Source organism: Phalacrocorax aristotelis, chromosome 1, assembly GCF_949628215.1.
Source record: "Phalacrocorax aristotelis chromosome 1, bGulAri2.1, whole genome shotgun sequence".
Lineage (NCBI taxonomy): Eukaryota > Metazoa > Chordata > Aves > Suliformes > Phalacrocoracidae > Phalacrocorax > Phalacrocorax aristotelis.
In genome coordinates, this window is record NC_134276.1 from 27,235,060 (window position 1) to 27,256,368 (window position 21,309).

A 21,309-nucleotide genomic window follows, 5' to 3' on the forward strand; every position below is an offset into this window, starting at 1 on the left:
CACACTGTAAAGTCTTCAAACTGTTGAGCTCAGCTCATTCAATGAAAGTCACGAAATACAGTATCTTAACAGGACAGGGGAACAGAACAGAGAAAGTTTAGGATGACTACTGTTTGAAAGCATTACAAAAATATTTCAGTTGTTGACAGAGAACCTATCTGGTCATAGAGCATCATCAGGGAAATTTGCAAGCAGTTTTCCAAAGTCCTCTTTCACAAGACAAATAAACAAAAAAGCCACACCCAACACCGCCACCACTAAGACCATACAGCTGGGGATGTTTCCATTTGTTTTTCCTCTCTCCCCCAGTAGTCAGAAGTATGCAAGTCATAACTTAACTGGATGAGAAGCTCTTCTAAGTTATTTTATACATTTAAATCAATGAAGCAAAGTCCAGATGCAGAGGAAAAGGACACTTATTCTAGTAACTGATAGTTCTGAATGACCACACCATCTCCATCCCACTAAGGCACCCTTCCTCGCACTTAGACAATATGATACTCCACCTTTGAGGAGTTGGAAATTACTCTTCCTTTAAAAAGGCTTCTGACTGTGCATAAACCCTCTAATGAATAGCTGGATATCCTTATAAGACAGTAAGATCAACTTATGTGATACTTAAAGCATACTGAAGTAGATATGCAAGTTTTCAGTCTTATTCAATTAATAACAGCTTTTCTTTTGCACAGCATGAAAGCCAATCTAAAGGTCACAAAAGACGGCATCTTCTCTTCTTAATTTTCAAAGTCAGCCTACAGTTCCTACAGGATGCCAGTTAGCCACCCTGGAAACTCCTATTGTGGGAGAGCTTTTAGAGATGGAGCAACACAGTTGTCAGTCTCAGCTTAATAAGAACTGACCCTAGACAAATGAACGAACACACTGCTTTCAATTAGGAATGGGCTTCTGTTCACTCCTTTACAGAAGGCTTTATTTTGAGTAACAATTCAAATTGGTAGTCAATGTCATAACATGACATCAAAACAGCCCACCCAGAGTCACAAGGGTTCAAGGATCTATCATAGCTCTCCTCTAATACCAGGACAATAGCAATTGCCAGCAAACTGTCTACCTTAACATATCTTTGAATGATTTTGAACCAGATTTTGATGCTTGTCTTATTAAAGTACAGTTTAATTTGTAATGGATGTCTACTTCTCTCAATATGAACCGTAAGACTCTTCCAAGACCCCAGAGCCCATCACCGCCTGCTGAGATAGGCATTTTTTCTTCCACTGATTTTTTTTTGTTTGTTTTTCAGTCTATCATGTCTTCAAGAAGGGGCCTTCTCCACAGTATTGGGAAACAAATCCTCATCTTTTAAGTCCTTCCCCAAAACCAGTTTCAAAACAGCAAAGCTAGAAATTATACATCTTCCAGAGAAAGAAAAACATGTCTTTGATTAAATATACTGCAGGCAGGAAGGAGGGAAATGAGGTGCATTGAACGCTGGAGAGATGCTCTTTGTTCTTGGAGACTGTCTCTCACAGCTACGTAACTTCATGGTTTGTCAGCATCTCCCAGATAGGGCCCTAAACTTCATGCGTAAAATTAAGCAACATGAGTATTTTCTGAGGGGTATGGCTGTCTCGCGTTCACATGAGAAGCCCTTTAGGAAGGAACAGCTTGCACAGTGCAAGCACAATGGGTTCCAGGTCCCCATGTGGTAGTGCAATATTAAAGTACCACCTCAAAACCAAGCATGTTTCCCTAGCTGTTGCTTCCCTGTTAAAATGCTTCCATGATCTGCAGAAGCCATCTTAAATGTTTGTTCCCAATTAGTCAATATCTGCACAGCTACATCCCACAGAGAATTCACCATGGTTCTCTAGTCAATCAACACTATCCCTGTGTGCCTATGGCTTGCAGGGAGCTCCAGAGCCTTCAACAAAAGGGAGAAGTTAAAGTTCCTGCACTCAAGACAGGTCATACAGGAGATAAAATAGCACTTATTGTCCACATTTTTCAAACTAGGAACAATTTTAAGTTGCGTGCATCTCAAGTGGACTGTAACTACAACTGAAGAACAAATAAAAAGAACGTGCACAACCAGTCACCCTTAAAATTAAATGCACTTTCTATATTAAGAATGGAACTGACTGCAAAAATTTATGTGAATCAAAATTACAGAGCACACACAAAATGATTCACTAGCTGCACATAAATTTTATTTTAACAGTCATTTTGTCTCAATTGTTGTATACCATACGCTACATAAATGCTAAGTAGATAATGTCTTTTCATGAATGATGCCTACCTTGCTTTATGTAGGCTTTTCTGTACCAAGGATAAGCCAGGTCTAGAGAAAGACATTTGAGATCTTTAATCCATCCTAAAAAAGGATAGATTTGGCCAAGAGTTTACTGCAGAATACAGACACTTGTTGTGGTTTAAGCTCAGCCAGTAACTAAGCACCTCACACTCACCTCTGATGGGATGGGGGTGAGAATCAGAAGAGTAAAATTCAGAAAACTTGAGGGTTGAGATAAAGACAGTTTAATAGGTAAAGCAAAAGGCGCGTACACAAGCAAAGCAAAACAAGGAATTCATTCACTGCTTCCCATGGGCAAACAGGTGTTCAGCCGTCTCCAGGAAAGCAGGGCTCGCTCACACGTAACAGTTATTTGGGGAGACAGACACCATCACTCCAGGTGTCCCCCACTTCGTTCTTCCCCCAGCTTTATATGCTGAGCATGATGTCATATGGTGTGGGGTATCCCTTTGGTCAGTTGGGGTCAGCTGTCCCAGCTGTGTCCCCTCCCAACTCCTTGCGCACCCCCAGCCTGCTCACTGGTGGGGTTAGAAGCAGAAAAGGCCTTGACTCTGTGTAAGCACTGCTCAGCAGTAACTAAAACATCCCTGTGTTATCAACACTGTTTCCAGCACAAATCCAAAGTGTAGCCCCATACTAGCTACGCTGAAGAAAATTTACTCTACCCAGCCAAAACCAGAACATTATTACCAAGTGTTTTCCACTTGCTAAGAAGAAAATGACAAAAAAACCACATGCTCCATCTAGGTGTAGGTATAAACAGTTGCCTTCTTTTTCTTGAGAGAGTACTTTCTTAAAACAATGGTATTAATTCTTTCTTAAAAACAATGGTATTAGATGCCTTCATAGACAGGAATCCACAGAAAAGGGAGTTTGTTTGTATCATAATATACCTCCTTTGAGTGGGGTTCTAGTAAAAACCAAAACCATATTACACTCAAGAAAGAAGCTTCAAGCTTTCCAGCACTTTGATGTTCCTTCTCCTTGCAGCCACAATTTTAATGGCTTAAAGAAAGGTTATTGAGAGACTTCCTCCCATTCCACCCTAGGCTTCTCACACACACTACTGTAAGGTATGTCTTTAAGTAACAGTAGCTGCATTTCATATTTGTAAGGGTAATTTGATTTATCTTTTTTTAAAAAATTATCAGATAGTGACTTTTATTTTGGTATCTTTGCCACTGACCACTTAGCTATCTGGAGTCAAATCTACCACGTAATGCATACACTGAAAAATAATTTGCATGACTGCATCTAGTTAAGCTAAACAAACCACCTGTTCAAATAAGTAGGTCTCATTACAAACCAGATGTTTGTTCTTCCAAAAGCAAATGGAGGACTTACAAGGTCATAAAGCACTTTTGTCCAAACTTTAGTCTTTGTCTAAACATGCAAATTGTAAATCCTTATACAAATACACACACCATAACACTTCTAAAAAATTGCACTGTTTCACAACTTTGCTGTCATATGTGACCTTCATTAGTATTCTCCCATTTTAGTCTTCGGTGTTGTTCTAGAAGTACGTTAGTACACAGCTACCAGGCTTTATCTCCACAGGCAGCTTGTACCCTTGATGTTTGCGTTATGTGTCCATACACTGCCTTTTACAAAACAATATTTTAATTCACAACAAACTAAAAATGACACTTTCTGTTAAGGGAAGGTTAAAAACCCAACTGAAATGGTGCAGCTAGAGTAAAGCAAGATAGATGAGAAAGTGTTCCTTCTCTGCACAAGTACCTGAGAATATTAAGGGTTAATACTGACAGTACCTTTTCATGCACTTAAACAATCTTTTACTCTAAAAATAAAAAGAGTAATACTCACAGTAAATGCACGCCCTCATGATCTTAATTCCTACAGGCAGCCATTAAACCCACTCATTCTATTTTTATTTTCCTTACACAGCAAAGTTGGCAAGGAATACACTTCAAGACCCCGCTCTAGGTAGGTTTTAATATTGGCCTGAGCTCATAAGACTGTTAAACACTTCTGAGAGTCCCATCATCATCTTCAAATCCATCAGTATCTTACAAGGAAGATCTCTTCCTCAAGAGTACACACAGCATTGGTTCCTTGTACCCGTAGGAAAAATAAGTAGATCCATAAAAATACACATATACTATTCCAGACACAGTAGGAAACGTATCGTGCTTTGAGAAATCATTAATAATTGAACTGCAAGAGTATGTTAAATGCAGGTCACCGATGTGCTATATGATCAGATTACATTTGTATGTTGTGCCCCTTTTTGTGCAAATTAAATTATATTCTAAAGTTTCAGAAACATTGAAGTCAAAATACAGATTTTGACATGAGTTATACTGACAGGAGTTATAAGGAAATACAAGGAGAAACACACTTTAACAAAACTAAGTTAAATGCATGAAATCCAGAATAAACACCTACTGGTTACTGGAAGTAGTAACTTTCTTCAGGTACTCACTGTCCAAGCACTACCTGTCTCATCAAGACAGGCTCTTGTCATCAAGACAGGCTCATCGTCATCAAATTTTACAGGCCACCATGTAAAATCCTTTTAACCAAGCATAATATTTATTAATGTTTTTTAGAGATACATATCAAAAGATCACAACTAACCAGGCTGTTGCAGGGAGAGCATTTAAGCTCAGTTCCTCAATGTGTAGTATCAGTACGGGACAACCACCTGACTCCGATGCCCAGTTAAGACTCTGACTCCTACTACTCTCTTCTGATTAGCCTGAGGCATCTAATGATAGCAGCCAGCAACAGAATACATACCTCACTGCCCATCTGCACTAACAATATATGGGACCCATCAATATTTGCCATGGATGTACAATTCCAGAGTTGGCCTCATAAAAGAACTCACAAGAGATGACTGCACAGAATAGCCTTTCTCCAAGTTACATTCCCAAAGAATAATCCTAGGAGAGCTTTATTCTCTTATCCTTATAGTAAATTACTTTCCTTCACACAGAGCTTTAAGATCTTACTGCTTTTAAGTTAGTGATGAACATTTAATCACAGATTTGTTAGATTTAACCACTGAACACAAGCTTTTCCAGAACCTTCCAAGCTCCAACAGGAGTCACAGAAGTTCCCAACTATAAACACTACTGGAAAAATTTTGGATTTATCATGGATTTCCTCCCAGTAATCATTCACAGCTTGAGTTTAGCAATAAAGAAATCCATCATCATGCCCCCAACGCCATCTGGGAGATCAGGCTTTTGGCAGAGAAAATACCTTCTCTCTTTTGCTGACTTATTAAGTTGCGGTAGAGTGAGATTTTGAGACTTCCTATTGAACTTGGGGATAGAGGGGCAAGAAAAAAATATTACAGAGTAGTCTTACTTCTTTTTGTCTTTCACTTTATTTGTAATATATCTACAGACATGTATTAATTATAGCAAAACTGGAGAAGCTGTTAACCTGGTGAAGGGCAAGACTAATTTCAGCATGACCTGAATTGATTTAGAGCAATGGTTACTCTAGAGAAATAAGGCAGATACTTGCATTTACGAATGTAACTTATTAAACTGAAGAAATAATAGAGGTATAAAATGTGGGTAGAAAGATGAACAGTCTCTCTGAGAAACTTGAAGGTATTTCACAGAAGAAATAATATGTAACCTACAAGAGACTCACCAATAAATTTGGTCACCACACATAACCCTACCTGTTTTCCTGCAAAAGGGAAAAAGCTCACTCATTTTCTAAGCTTGCACCTTCTTCATAGTCCATTCTAGCTGCAGTAAAACTCATCATTTGGTCACTCTGGGCAGCAGTAGGCCTGCATTTATCATGGTGGAATGTGTCCTCACTCTTTGTTCTTACAGTTTATGGAAAGGCAAGTACAATGACTTGTAAAACTGCTGCAAGAAAAAGCTGAAACAAGTTAACAGAATGAGCTTCTTTAAAACTACATCCTTCATCCTGTGCTTCTGGCATGCAGAGCCAAAACCACATCACACTTTCGACTGACAGATTTAGAGCTATTATTTATCATAAATGGCAAGACCACAACTGAAGCCGAGTAATGCTTCGTGGTGTGTTCCTCAAGTGCTCATAGATCTTAAGTACACTATCAACAGTGGAAGGCCCAGTTCTATATTCTAGAGAAAAGTAATTTTTTACTGAAGTACTATTGTTTTCCTTTCAGAAAATTATATTTCTTCATGCTGAGAATGACCATCATGAAAATTCTTACCTGTTTTCCATCTAGTGTGTATAAGCGTTTAACCACCCCTGAATCCAGCTTGATGGCATCAGTTATATCAGTAAGAACCTGTTCAAATGAATGTGCTGTCTTCTTGTTGAGCAGAATCCTGACTGCTTTCCGTGGTTTCACTCCGCTCCTTATGATAGTGACTAGTTTAGGCCTAATGAAATCCTTATTCTCTTTTGCATCTGGAGTACCTCCTTTAGCAGTGGCAAGAGATGGCACTGAACGAGAAGCAGAAGTTGTCTTAACATTCACTGACCAGTTTGGGTTTACATTCTTCGTGTACTCCAGTTTCTTGAAGGGTTCTATGGAACCACATACATAGCTTTCCCCTGTGGAAACAAAAATGCCAGACCAGCAAGTCAGATTGAAGGGTGAGGGAGGAAAAACCAGAAAAATACCAAATCAAATCCTTCTCAAATTATTAAACATTTTCATTATCATTCTTGATCTACTGTGCATAAAAATTTATCTCTTTCCCTCTCAGATGCTACAGGCTATAAAATATCTTTTAAAGATCACTCGTCAGCTAACCATTCAGAAAATGCTGTTGCAAAATCCTTGAAAGCAGCAGTTTTCTTTTCAGAAAACACCATCTGTAGTGGGGATCACTGCTGTCAGTAAGCAGTGTTCATATCTAATAAGCTGCCCAGCCCCAGCACATTATCACAGTAGTTCCCCAGCCTTCATGCTTAAATTGCCCACTCCTAACAAAACAGCAGGCCCCAAACATTTCATATTATTTCCTCTGAAGTGTTATCAAAAACTATAGGTTATGAATAACTTCCTATAAAAGGTGGAAAGTGTCACAGGAGATTTGTTAACATTTGATTATTTAAAGCTTTAAGTAGCATAAAACCAGGACACATACAGGCAAGAAATCTCACTGTGTTATTCTACTGACCCAACATAAAATATGGGGGGGCAAGAAGGTAACAAGTAGTAATTACAGAGTCCTCCTCACAACATATTTAAAGAAAAAATTATTATAGCTCGTATTTCTGTTGGAACATTATCTACAATGAAATATTTTTGCAATTACCACACCCACACAATTTCTGGGGAACTATAACATTGCCAGAAAACACCAGCATGTCTCTGCTCAGTAACACCTTAATCCAGTCCAGCTGCAGGCTGCTGCAAAAGGGGCACCTGCATGGGTGCCCCCAACCTCTCCCTTGAGCTTGACTGAGCGACTGCACTGCCAGTTGCACTGGGTGGCTTGGATCACCTCATTAATCTGACTGAACATAACAAAGACAATACTAATCTTGCAACAACAAGCTGATCCAGTTCACCCTTTGGCTGCAAAAGAAAACAGCAAAGAAAACAATACTAGATCCAGCAAGACCACACCTTCCGGCAGCCTGCAGTTAAACTCCATTACAAATAATGCAAAATCCTATCCTTAAGAATACCACAAAAACATCTAAGATGTTTTCATTCTTCTGGGTTCAGTAGTTCAGCATATGCTAACAGCATAGAGGCCTTCACATTAGCAGTTTAGCCCCAGGTACTAAAATAAAAACAGAACAAAACTCAGTGCTGTACCTGTTATGCCAAAAAGCATGCATGAACCAAAGATTTTCCTAATGATCCCTACCCTAAGGAAAGATTTTTGGGTTTTTGTTTTTCGTTTGTTTTTAAAAAAAGGCAGCATTTTACAGCAGACCAAAATACAGAGTGGGAGATGAAGTAAGCATTCCAACGCTTACCAGTCATCATGTAAATTCAAGTTAATCTGCACTTTGCAGTAACATCTAAAGTGTTAAGAAAATCTAGGATGGAACGCTTACACCAACCTTACAAGAGACAAAGGTAAGCTCTTCCTTTTATCTGGGGGGTGTGTGTGTATAAACATATATATATTTTTATATGAGAGAGAGATACCGATAGATAGATGTAGATATGGTAACATCAGAACAGAAAGGCTTAGCCGCAGTAATGATCCAGGAGTGATCAAAGAGTACATATTCTCTTTTATCCATACGCCTGTCCAATATTTTTAGCACTAGCTACTCAATTACTGCAAGGTCAGAATGCACCTACACCACCACATCCATAAAGCTAACAAGTTTTTAAAAAAACATTAATAGCATTTTGTAGGGGCGGGGGATATATTCTACTGTGAATAGCACTGCAGTCAATAAATACCTGTTCTATAAAATACTTTGCAGGAGTTTCTTTTACATAATTTTGTTTAAAATTTATTCTTGTCTCCACTTGTGTTTGCTGTAAGACTTAAAATCTACTAGTAACCTCTTTTTTTTGGGGGGGTGTGTTTAAATAAGAATCAGATTTTCAGGTTCAGTGCTATGAGAGAAATTGTTAGTTCAGTTGCATGAAATAATTATTTATTTAAATATTATTTATTTAAAAGCAAGTCTTCATATTAAACAAATGGCCATACACATTGTACCCAGAAGATTTACATTTATTAAGAATTCTTATGGTTCCCCTTCCGGAAAGGATAGCATTGCACATGATTTTTAATACCAGCTATATTTCAAGATTACCTGGGTTCCTTGGAGCATTTAACAGCACAAGTCCACTCTTCATTACAAAACTAATTTTGTGTAAATGACCATAAAAAAGACCAATGCAATCACTGAAGTTATGGGATTGTTTTAACATCAAACTTTTTTCCCCGTCTTCATTTCCAACAGTACTATATTACATCAAGAAAATATTTGCACCAAGATACATTTCCTTCTCCCTTGAAGACGCTCATATGTAGCTACAGAATATCTTGGAGGTAGAGAATCCAAGGCTGCTGAAGATGAAATATCTTTAGTAAGAGGTATCTTTTATAGGAAGAGAGAAATACAGACACCTCTCCCATAATGCTGTTATTTAAGACTGCTTATATTTCAAGCAAACTAGTGGGGCTTACACCTTCAGGGGTGTTAGCCAGGGACTGCAGTTCTCATTGACAGTGGTCAGGCCTATAAGAATAAGTGGGGGCATCAAGCACTGTATTGCAGCCGATCAAAGGAGGCGATTGTCCTGCTCTACTCTGTGCTGGTACGGCCTCATCTCAAGTACTGTGGGCAGTTTTGGGCGCCACAGTACAAAGGATACAAAGCTACTAGAGAGTGTCCAGAGGAGGGCCACAAAGCTGGTGAAGGGTTTAGAGGGGAAACTGTATAAGCAGCAGCTAAAGTCACTTGGTTTGTTCAGCCTGGAGAAGAGGAGACTGAGGGGAGTTTTCAGTGCTGTCTACAGCTTCCTCACAATGGGAGGAGGAGGGGCAGGTGCTGATCTCTTCTCTCTGGTGACCAATGACAGGACCCAAGGCAATGGCAGGGAGATGGGCCTGGGGAGGTTTAGGTTGGATATTAGGAAAAGGTTCTTCACCCAGAGGGTGGTGGAGCCCTGGAACAGGCTCCCCAGGGAGGCAGGCACAGCACCAAGCCTGATGATACTCAGTAAGCACTTGGACAATGCCCTCAGAGATATGATGTGAATTTTGGGGTTGTCCTGTGCAGGGACAGGAGTTGGACTAGATGATCCTTGTGGGTCCCTTCCAGCTCAGGACATTCTATGATTCTATGAACAAAAACTAAATGGATAAAACCCCTATTTCCTAAAAGTATCTTATATCTGATCCTAAGGTCAGTAAACCCTGTTTTATGGTGACATCGAGCAAATTTTAAGCACTCAAAACACTAGAAACACTCAAATATAAGCTTAAGTTTCTTGAACATGGGACCCACCCTGACAGCAGCCAGAAATTTCAATGTCTAGCCTAATCCTTTAGCTCCTGTGGTGTTTACATGCAGAGGAAATCTCAAAGAGAAAGACAAAAAGCCTTCACCTAGATTTTCATCCTCTTCTTTTTCACAGTTATCCTAAGGAAAGAAGACTGCAGAGAAGTTTTACAAGGGGCATGATTTACGAGTCCAATACATCTACCTTCTGCCTTAATTATTGCTTCCTCACCAAAACTATTAGGTGATTACACAATTTTGTTTTTAAGGTTGGTGGTTTTTTTGGTACATAATAAAACTTTTTATTTTTGGTAATCTGTGGCTACAGCTTCACCCCTCTGACTTGTACCTGAGGGGAAACAGAAGGTGTGACCTACAGACAGGCACCACCAGCAGCAAATTGGTTTTCCCAGCTCCAAAGCACCAGGAAAATACACCTCCAGGGGTAATCCCACTAAGCACCATCAGTTCTTAGTCTGGGTAAGGCCTAAGCACAAATACAGCCCACAAACATTGGCTTTGTTTAACTGGCAGCCAGAGGAAGAAGGTGAGAATCTCCAAACAATAGATTTGTACTAGAACGCATGTGTTGAAGAAGGAATCTTTGGAGATACTGGATTAAAGCATAGAAAAGACAGCCCACTTAAATTGTCTCTTTGACTGCAGCTCCCCAAGAGGGGAGCAAGCATTTCATAGTGCAGTCAGCTGTCACTAATTAATTTCTTACTCTTGATTACAGTATCAATAGCCATTAGAAAAATAAAAGGGGGGCTCCCAGCTGTTTTGGGATATCTGACACCTGGGGAAAAAGTCATTACTAAATCTTACAACGTATCCTTTTTCTGACAGCCCTCCTGCCCCCTCATGGCAACAGTGCAAATGAAACACACCACTGTTGTGGTTTAGCCCTTTAACCCTTAACAAAAAAAAAAAAAAAAAAAAAAGGTACACAGTGCTTGGTTGCCAGTTTTGAACCAGTAATCCTACAATTTAAGTTGTGCAAGTGCTCAACACTTCAGGAAATTCCATGTGGAACAATAAATCTTAGCATTGAGAAGCTAATCAGAAAGCTAATCATGTAGAAGGAGAGATCCCAAAACACAGTTTATGCAGAGAGATAGAGAAAAAAAATATCTGTGTACAAGGTGGTTGGCTAAGGAGACATTTAATCACTGCCTTTAAGTACTGGAGCTTTCCTGATGCAAGTGTTGATTCCCTCTTTGGCATATTAGTATTAGTAGTTAGTTTGTTTCCTTCAACTTGCTGATATTCTCATTACAAGAATGACCAAGGCATTACCTCTTAAAAGATATTATTTGCACTGCTTTTCTGTGCTAAGGGTGACTTGGCCTAAAATGGCTTCATAAAGAAGCCAACTGGTCTTAGGTGAAAACCCTGGAGAAAAAATAGAGAACCTGTTTGAATTATGCAAGCATAGAGGCAACAACTAACCCCTCCTTGTGAGGGAGCAGGACTGCCAAATTATTGAAAGTAGTGTTGATTCCTCATAGGAGAGTACGGACGAGGAAAGGAAAGTTAATTTATGAGCCCAACAGAGATGGAGGAACTTCAGTAATTTCACACTTCGGCGGCGAGGTGTCCTGGTGAGGATGATCAGTGCGGAGTCATTCATAGCAGTTCATTTCCCCAACATATGGGCCAATAAACAGATTAAGAGCACAGGGAAAGGACTGGCACCCCCAGCACCTCGTGCAACAGGCACACCTGCTCTTCTTCACTTCTGCCCTTTGGTTTTGTACATGCAAAAAGGCGTAAGTGCAATCTCTCAGGGGAAAGGATGAATAATTCTGACTACCTCTCACCACACAGAGCAGATTGCAAAAGGAAGATGACCTGAACCAAATAAGTTACTACCTGATAGTTCCCTAATGTGTTAGTTAATAGAGCAATAACCTAATTAAACTACATTACTGCTGCCTTGTCTTTCTGCAGTGTCAGAAAAAATGCAACAGTGCAAAACAGATAGAGCATCTACACGAAATAAATCTGACCTACCCATGTTCACCTAGCAATCAGATGCACCAGAGACTTCAAATCAGATCTTCCCAGACCTTTTAAAGGTCTTTTCGCACATGATCCTTTCTGCTCAGCCTGACTAAAAATTCTGTTTTTTCCCCCCTCATCAAGAGTCAAGTGAAAAAATGAAGACATACTTCCTTCCCCTCTGCCCCTCCAAATTTCACAGTCTTGCTACAAGCAAGATAGGCATTGCACACACTTAAAAAAAATAACTGGAAAGCACCGAGAATAAGAAACCATGGCAGTTAAGGAAGACAAAATGTGAATCAACTGGCTAATGGATGAATCTTCTCAAATTCATGAAATATAATAATCAAAAAACAGTGCCAGAACAACCCTCTACCATTTGATGCAAAAGGATTATTCAGCTGTTTGTTTATCAAACAATATAAGGATTGCAGGCATTTCTGCCACGGGATCCAGTCCAAGTTTCACTAACTTTGATAGCCCTGGATCAAGTCCATGGTAAATATCCAGTGTAAATTCAATCCTATAAACAAATGTCCACATAGATTCAGCTCTACGAACATTTAAATGGATATTTTACCATTATTATTTTGATAGCATATTACATATGCATATGAATCTTTCCAGCCCATCAATTCCCAGCTGCTGAGGTAGGCACGACTTACAAAAAGGAGCATTAGCTCCAGAGCGCACGAGAGACCAGGTCAATCAATTCCTACCGTCTGGCCTGGCTGGGCTTCTCACCACTGGAGCAGGTGACAGAGTCAAGGAAGAAGCAGTAGTAGCAGCAGGTAGGAAAGGGAAAAGCTAAGAGGAACAAGGTGACAGTGGAAGTAGCAAGACCCACCCTCAAAAAAAGTCAGGAACTCTGTCACAGCCCACCACTTTAGCAAGGAGACGCTACCTTTTGAACCCCCCACTGGCAGGCAGCTTCACTGCTGCATCGAATACAAATTGCCTGCCTTCACTCGCAAGGGCCTTCCTGCAGTCCTCAGGTGACGCATCATCTCCTCTGCCACTGCAGTGAGGTTCACATCTCCCAAGAATTATTAGCCAGTTACAGCCATTACCAGATTTTAAAACTGGTATATCTGTGCTCTTTCAAACCACTCCTTCAATGAGGATTGCAGCTCTGAGATAATCCCTGAGAAACATTCATTTTTTCTTTTTCAGATTATCCCTTTAAACTGTTTTTGCCATTATGCCTACACAAAATGTGCATACACATATGCAAGTCTTTACAATTGTTTGGCAGTGCACCCAATATTGACATGTGACAATATTGTTTCCCAACACTCTTTCAGCCTTGTGGTTTGGGGTTTTTGGTTTGTCTCTGACTGCCAGTTCTCTGCTGCAGTGTTTTCATGCTTCATCTTTTGTGGTAGGTATTGTGGAAAACTAAAACAATTGATTCTGGTACATACCCAGGACTCTGAGGTAATATTATGATCAAAATTAATGAGAAAGGGATGCAGTTCTGGCTATGGAATGATTCTGTGGTCTTTGTTCCACGTAGCAGGACCCCAGAAGTAAAAACTGTAAATAATACTCTTTGTTTCAGAGTTATCCTGCTCATTCCAATCTATTACTGTTCTTGTTGCACTGTTCAATGGTAATTTTGGGGGTAAGACCCATCAGTCCACCTCTGCCTTCAGCTTTAAAGATGATACACTTTTGGAAAAGCAAAAGGCATTTAGTCCTTTCCTGAGACTTTGTTTACAGCTAGACAATCTGCCTTAAGAGCAACTTCATCTTTATTGTTTCCACATACGTTGATTACATGTCATACCTAGGGAATAAAGTCATGTCACATTTGGAAACGGTTCTTTAAAGGTAAGAGGGTCCTGAACATCAGGTCTGACAAAGAGAAGGTAACCTGAATCCATTTCATTCTTTCTTTCATCTAAGGTGACAGGAGAAGAGAAGTTACAGAGCATGTGAAACTTCTTACAACAGCACATACCCTTTGTTATTGAATTCCAACAAATCTTACATGCCCCAAGTCTTCAAAAAAACCCCAAAACCCTAGGGAAGTCATTAGTTTCAAATAAATGGAAGATATGTCCATGCACCTCGAAATAGCCTACAATACCAGCATACAGCCATGCCAGCTCTGAATTGTATGAGGTCAGATCTAAATATTACTGAAGCAAACCAGCTCCTTTACAATCTTTTTCCTTTCAGACTATCTTTCATGCAGTTCTAGGTATTTAGCTCTGGGAGGAAGGACAGTGGCTGCTGTCTTGTTTTCCCCAGGAGCTAGTGCTTCTCTGTCTTCATGTACCATATGGGAAGGTAAAGGTACAGTAACTTCCTCACAGGCATTAAGGCAAAAAAACACCACCAAGTCAAGGCCTTACACATTTACCTGACAACGTAATCACTATAAATCAATGCCCCCCCCCCCCCCCAAAAAAAAAAAAAAAAGAATCATCTAAATTCATAACAGTCTCATTAAATGAATTCATACAGTAAGGGAATAGTCTCACCATGAAGAAAGCAATGTTTCATATTTCAGTAGTTTGAGCACAAATGTCATTTGGCAAGAGGCAAAAAATAAAATTATTTTCCAACTATTTAAACACAAAGCACAGCTTCAAGCTAATTAATGCTATGCCAGACTAGCCAAACTAATAAATTTGTACAGTAAAGAGTGGAAGGGGCTCACATAAAAACCATCAGTGAGCTAATAATATATGAACCTGTACTCTACAGTGAAGCTCTAGGAGCGAAACAGAACAAAATAACCCACCTTGCAGTTTTATGCAAATAGACAGAATCATCAAATAGTTTGGGTTGGAAGGGACATTTAAAGGTCATCTAGTCCAACCCCCCTGCAGTGAGCACGGACATCTTCAACTAGATCACATTGCTCAGAGCCCTGTCCAACCTGGACTTGAATGTTTCCAGGGACAGGGCGTCTACCACCTCTCTGGGCAACCTGTGCCAGTGTTTCACCACCCTCATCACAAAAAAAAGTCTTTCCTACATCCAGTCTGAATCTACCTTATTTTAATTTAAAACCATTACCCCTTGTCCTATTGCAACAGGTCCTGCTAAAAAGTTTGTCCCATCTTTCTTATAAGCCCCCTTTAAGTACTTTAAGAAGCCCCCTTTTAGGTGGAATAACGATGTAGCTCTCTACTTGCACAAAGACTGATTTCTGTAAATCCCACTGTTTATGACACAAGAAAATAAGACTGTCCATCTTGAACTATACACAGGGAGGATATGTTCATTGAAAAGGTAAGGAATAAATTCCTACAGAACTAAAAGAAAACCCAAAGCCATTCTTTAAAATAAACTTATGCTCTTGTACTGTCATTCATTTTGACTGACTGATTTATAACTGTATTATTCTTCTCTAGAATGCCAAAACAAACCAATCTTATAGGCTGCTGAATGTATTTCTGCGTTCAGTTCTTTCATTTCAAAAGCTGGCTCTGACTTGCAGCAAAAGACCATGCAAATCAACATTAATATCAATGATACTTGCTTCCTGATGAGCGTACCAATCAAATAAGCACAATTATTTATACCACTAGTGAGAATAAAATGCACAAACATTGCTTTTAAACAGATGTTGATTAATATTGGTCTTTCCTCCCAGAAATTGATTTTTTCCACCAATTAAATACTGTCCTGACAAATACAGTTCTAACTCTGCCCTGCAATTCATAACATTGATCTTAAGACCAGTTTCCTTTCCATTTCACTAAACCTAGTCCTAACCCCAAAAACCCTTACTTACATGGACAATCCCACCATTTCAACTTTCTTTTTGAGCATCTTCATGTCTCCTACTCCCCTTTTCATGCAAGGAGTATTATCAATAATACTCTTTTCTCAAAACTTCTGCTTAAAAAGCTTTCCTCTGCTACGACACCTAAAGGACACCAAATGGTAGATGAACACCTGCTATGCTATGGTCTTTCAGGAACTTTAGTCAGTATTACCCTTTTCTTCTCTCTCCCCACATTAGCCTTCTTCTGATCCTCTCATTACATCCTGATACTGCAATTTCTCTCACCCAATGCTAAAAATTAAAATCATTTTAAAAATTACAATCTTTGTTACACCGCTAAATTGGCTGCCAGTGGTTATAGATCCATGCTTTACAGGTTTGCCCATGGCACACTGGGGCCAGGGGCAGGACAGAAGCAACAAGGAAAAAATTGTTCCACCTTTATTTTCTTTGGTCAAGCATCTGCATTTAAACTTTACTGATAAAAAAAAAAACCTCAGCTACAGCCACATGCAAGTTAATGCTTTCAGACCTTATCCATCCTGATGTTTTATACGAGAAGCTATTGCCTACACACACAAAAAGAAACCCATTGCAAACCAGAAGCATTTTAGGTTGGAAAAGCTACTTTAGCTATCTGTAAAATTTGTAAAAGATATTATTAATATCCTAATATTCAAATTGATCACTGCTGACAGCTTCTTTTGGCTACAAAACTATCACCAAACGAGTGATAAATTCAGTGTCAATGGGCAAATTAGCAACTGGCGTCTCCAATGTTTGACAGTGACCAAGACCAGTCACTTCTGACCAAACCACTGGTAATGCTTTATAATGCAGTTACATAAGCCTTATTTAAAAACACGGTAAGGATACCAACGGACTGGGGAAGAGGAGAAGGAAAATGCAACAGGGAGAAGAGTTTACAGTCTACCCCAGCTGAACCATGGCTACAACATTACTCTTCTAACAAGTTGCCTACATTTACACCACTCCATGGGAGGAGAGTATTTTACTTAAGGTGTATTTACTTTTAGGGAAAAGTTGGAGCTCTTCACTACATACAGACAGCCTTAAAAAAAAAAAAAAAAAATCCATCAAACTGAATTTCATGTAGGCTTCAGCAGAACCATGGACCTTGTCAAGTTTAACTGACTAAACTCTCATTGGCATTTTTAAATATGCAAGTTCAAAACTAGCAGCGGATGTGATCTTCAAGATCTAGCACTATCAACACCAGGTTAACAGAAAGGGAAAGGCCAGAGACTTTCAGCAAGAGGGAAATAAGTAACAAGGCAACAGTATTTCATGGCACAATTTAAGGTATTCACAATTCTAGTTATACCATCAAAGATCCTTTCTTTATCGATAAGAACAATGATACCATTACCTATTTGCAGAAGACTTAACATATTAGACAAACACTGACTCAAACACAACTTTACACCTCCAAATCTTACTGCTGACCTTCTACTAGCTGGTCCAAGGAGGAAATCTTTTTGGAGCCATCAATTGTGTAGATTGTTCTCACTCCCTGGGGCAGATTCACATTGTCGGACAGAGTTCGGGTCAGATCAGCCAGGAGAGCTTCAAAGGACCTAAACCGGTCAGGGGAGATGGCATATACAATCCCTTTGAAATACCGGTCTCCATTACGATAGAAACGAACTTTCTTGGCTTTTTTCTCAGAACTCAGGGTCTGTAGAGTACGGGTTCGGTAGAAGCTGCAGTGGGCACTGTGAGTAGGGCTGGGCAAACCATTTACCCGGGACCCTCTGCCATATCGCTGCGCTTTATCACGCTCATCAAAATGCTCTAGCTCCATATCTCTCCCGAAGGACATCTTGAAATTCAACCTAAGGGATGGACAAGAGAAGAGAAAAAAGTTTAAGAAACTTACACATTTTAAGGGAGCTCACTTTGAGACTTCACGTTCTGTATATGGAACTTACAGAGGACTACTTCCCAGGTTAAGAAAAATGAAACCGTGCTATGTTCACACGTTCACTTTCCAGATAACTCTCTTGCCATGCCCTAAAACCTAGTTTATAAGCTATGAAACCAACCGCTAGCAGTATGCAAACATTAAAAAGTGTTTGTTCAAATTCAGTAAGAACTCTGAAAATCAGGTGACGAAGTTGAGCTACTGGAAAAAAAAGAACAAACACATCAACTTTCTACCTTTTTTTGTGTTATATTCAGGTGCTATTTGAGTCCGGTCTGCCTTCTAGACCATTTATCCCCACTAAACTCTTTGTTCCAATCGTGATCTCGAGAGGTGCCATTTGAGAAGGGCAACCAGTCGCCAACAAGTAAGCAATTAAGAACTTCTCTGAGGAACAGATGTTGCAGGTTGGTGATAAGAATCAGTATGTGGACTTAGTGGGTCAAGCCCACTGTTCAAAAGTCCTTGTGTATTCCAACCACTGGTTTTCCTACAGCCTAAGCTTTGTAACAAATTCCTTCCGTTGTCCTTGTGCAAATAGTCTGCATGCTCTGAACCAAAAGAAATGCTCAAATGCCATAAAATTAAAAAAAAAAAAAAAAGATTAGAGGGAGAGAGGAAAGTAGTACTTTTCAGTGAGCAAGCTACTTTAGTGCTTCATAAAATTTGCAAGAGGTTTTATTAATATCTTAGGCCTAATATTCAAATTGATTAAGGCTGACAGCTTCTTTTGGCTACAAAACCATCACTGAAGGAGTGATAAATTCAGTGTCAATGTGCAAATTATTGATTGGCATCTCTCATGTTTGACAGTGACAAAAACCCATCAACTGACCAAAATGGTCCCAGTTGTTCAATACGGTTCACATAAACGGAGGTTCACATGTTCTGAAATTAAATCAAGGAAGTAGGTACTTCCATTCCTTTTTACAAACAACACAAGACTAAATGCTAGAAATTGCACATCTATCTTCACAACTAAAAGAAACAAAAATACAAAAATAAAATTGACCAAAAGGTCATTAGGTTGAAGGCACATTTCTTTTGATTTAAGAGCCACCTAGATTTGCAGTTGTCTGAAGAACAGCAAAGCACAGTAAGTTTATTTATAGCACAGATACACAGACCTAATTTAGAAGTGGTCCCTCTCATTGATTTCCAATAAAAAGAAAAAATAGCAAGCATAAGCTTTGTTTCAACCACTCATAATTGTGTGACCATTAAGAAAAAAAATATACTCAGACCAGCTGTAAAACAGCAGGAGGAAGTACAGAGAGACTTACAGATGCTCTTTAGCTTACGGAAGTTTGTATTAAACTAATGATTATACAGCTGGACCCTGATGCTGCAAAGCTGTAGGGGATGTGCCCAACAACTTCTCAGAGCTGTTCACATGCTTGACTAGAACAAGCACTTAAGGCTAACCACTGCAAGCGCAGGGTCTTGGTGGAAATTACCCTGCTTGGGTTACACCTCACAACTTATTTTGTTACACTGGCACAGACTCATGTGCTTATGTATATATGCAACATTTATAGTTGTAAATACTTTAAAGGTACCAAACATATATATATGGTGCAGTATATACATATGCATTAAGAAAATTTAAACACAGAATATATACATACGCACACATAAAAGTAAAAGACTAAGCTCTTCCTCCTCAGTGTACATACACCCACACACCCCACTTCAGTGAAAAGAACAAGAATGTCTGCTGTGGCATTTCGCTGACACTTCTCTATGGGTTAAATACAAAATATCACTTAGTGGCCACAGCTTAGGATCAAGACTATACCACCAACATTTCCAAGTTAAAAAATATTTTGGGGTTTGGTGTTTTGTTTTGTTTTTTTTTTGCTTCATTTCTAAATCCAATGAGAACCTGTTATTCAGATTGAAACGATCCCAGAACTCACAATTCAGAAACTGCATCTCAAAATCAATGCCTGTGCCAAGAAAAATGGATTTTTCTTAGGTCTGCTGTTTCATTTGCTCAAACCATCTCAAACGCAGACACAAAAAAGGAAAAACAAGTTTACATGAAGATATACTTTTTTAAGCTTTACTAATTTTGGATGGGAGGAGGAAGAAGTGCGAGTCACTGCCCTTTCTTCCGCACACTTATGCTTTAATCAATAATGGCTGTAATTCCCAATTACGCCCTTTAAAACAGAAATAGAGCTCCCCTTGAACACCAGTCCTGCTATTTACAGAAAAGCATGTTCAAACCACAAGGTCAGAGCAGACAAAGAAATCCTAAACAATTTGATCTGATCAGATGTTTCCGTGTGTGTGTGCGTATAAATATATACTCATACACATAGAGATATAGAAAAAGGAAAGGACACACCCCTGGAAAACCACCATGCCCAACACTTCACACCCTATACATCTGTTAAACAATTATTTATAATGCAGGTGTGGGTGAGCAATTACATAAAACAATCATACATGTTGATAAAAAAATACATCATGCAGCAATGTGACTGGGACCCGGCGAAGACCATCCAGGGACTAAAGCAGCAGGACTACGAAGTCACTGCGGGGGGGGAAACGCGGATACATGCGGCAGCGGCTTCAGGAAATTTAAAAGAAAAAAAAAAAGGGGGGGTTATTCTGCTGGGGTAGGGGAAACGTGGTTTGAAATACAACCAGCCCGCGGAAGGTGGCATCCAGCCCCGCGGCGCGGAGCGCAGGGTGACAGAACCGAGGTGCGTTCGGCGCCGGGCAGCGCCGGGGAAGCAGCGCACCCTCCGCGCTCCCCGGGCCGCCGGGCGGGCGGGCGCCCCTCGGCGGAGCGCGCTGCAGGGGGAGGCGGCGGGCGCCCGCGCCTCCCACCCCGCCGCTCCCGGCCGCCCGGTACAGGCACCGGCGACACGCCGCCGCCGGCGGAGGAGCCGCCCGGGGAAAGCGCTGCCGAGCCCGGCGGAGGCCGCCGCCCCACACAATGGGCACAGGTGCATCGCGCCGCGGCGGGCGCCCAACGGCCGCGCCCCGGCCGCCGCCACACGGAGGCCCCGCAGCCCCCGCGCAGGAGGGAGAGGGGCGGCCCCGGCGCTTACCTGTTCTCCGCAGCCTGGCGAGCACCTTCCCCCTCAGACCTGCCGGCGGGGCGCGGAGGGAAGATCGGCGGCTCGAAATGGGAAGCGGCCAAAGAACGGCTGCGCCCCCCCCTCCCGCCCCAGCGACTGACCGGCTTTAATCGCAGGAGCTGCCGCAGAAAGCGGCTCCGCTGCCTTTGTTACGCCTCCCCTGGCTGGAGCGCGCTGCTGGGGAGCCCGGGCTGCAGCTGCTTCGCCTTTCTTCTGCTGCTGCCGATTGCAGTGATTTGCATTAGCCCGGCCCTCATTGAAATGCGGCTCTTCACACTAGCCTCTCCCTGGCGCTCTCTCCAGAGGGCGGCGCCGCCGCCGC

General features: G+C 40.7%; 1 protein-coding gene across 3 annotated transcripts in view; it reads right to left on the reverse strand.

Moving 5' to 3' along the window:
• DCLK1 (doublecortin like kinase 1) overlaps positions 1-21,215 on the reverse strand; it is a 253,696-nt gene extending 232,481 nt beyond the window's left edge. For 2 of the 3 annotated variants that reach the window (XM_075085130.1, XM_075085137.1), the window contains exons 1-3: positions 20,958-21,215; positions 17,415-17,803; positions 6,471-6,817 (exon numbers count right to left, since the gene is read on the reverse strand). In XM_075085130.1, the coding sequence (XP_074941231.1) occupies positions 6,471-6,817; positions 17,415-17,790 (723 nt within the window). In that variant the 5' untranslated portion in view covers positions 17,791-17,803; positions 20,958-21,215. The remainder of the gene's footprint in view (positions 1-6,470; positions 6,818-17,414; positions 17,804-20,957) is intronic. The other variant, XM_075085155.1, reaches the window with a different exon arrangement.
• Between the last annotated feature and the right edge of the window lie 94 nt (positions 21,216-21,309).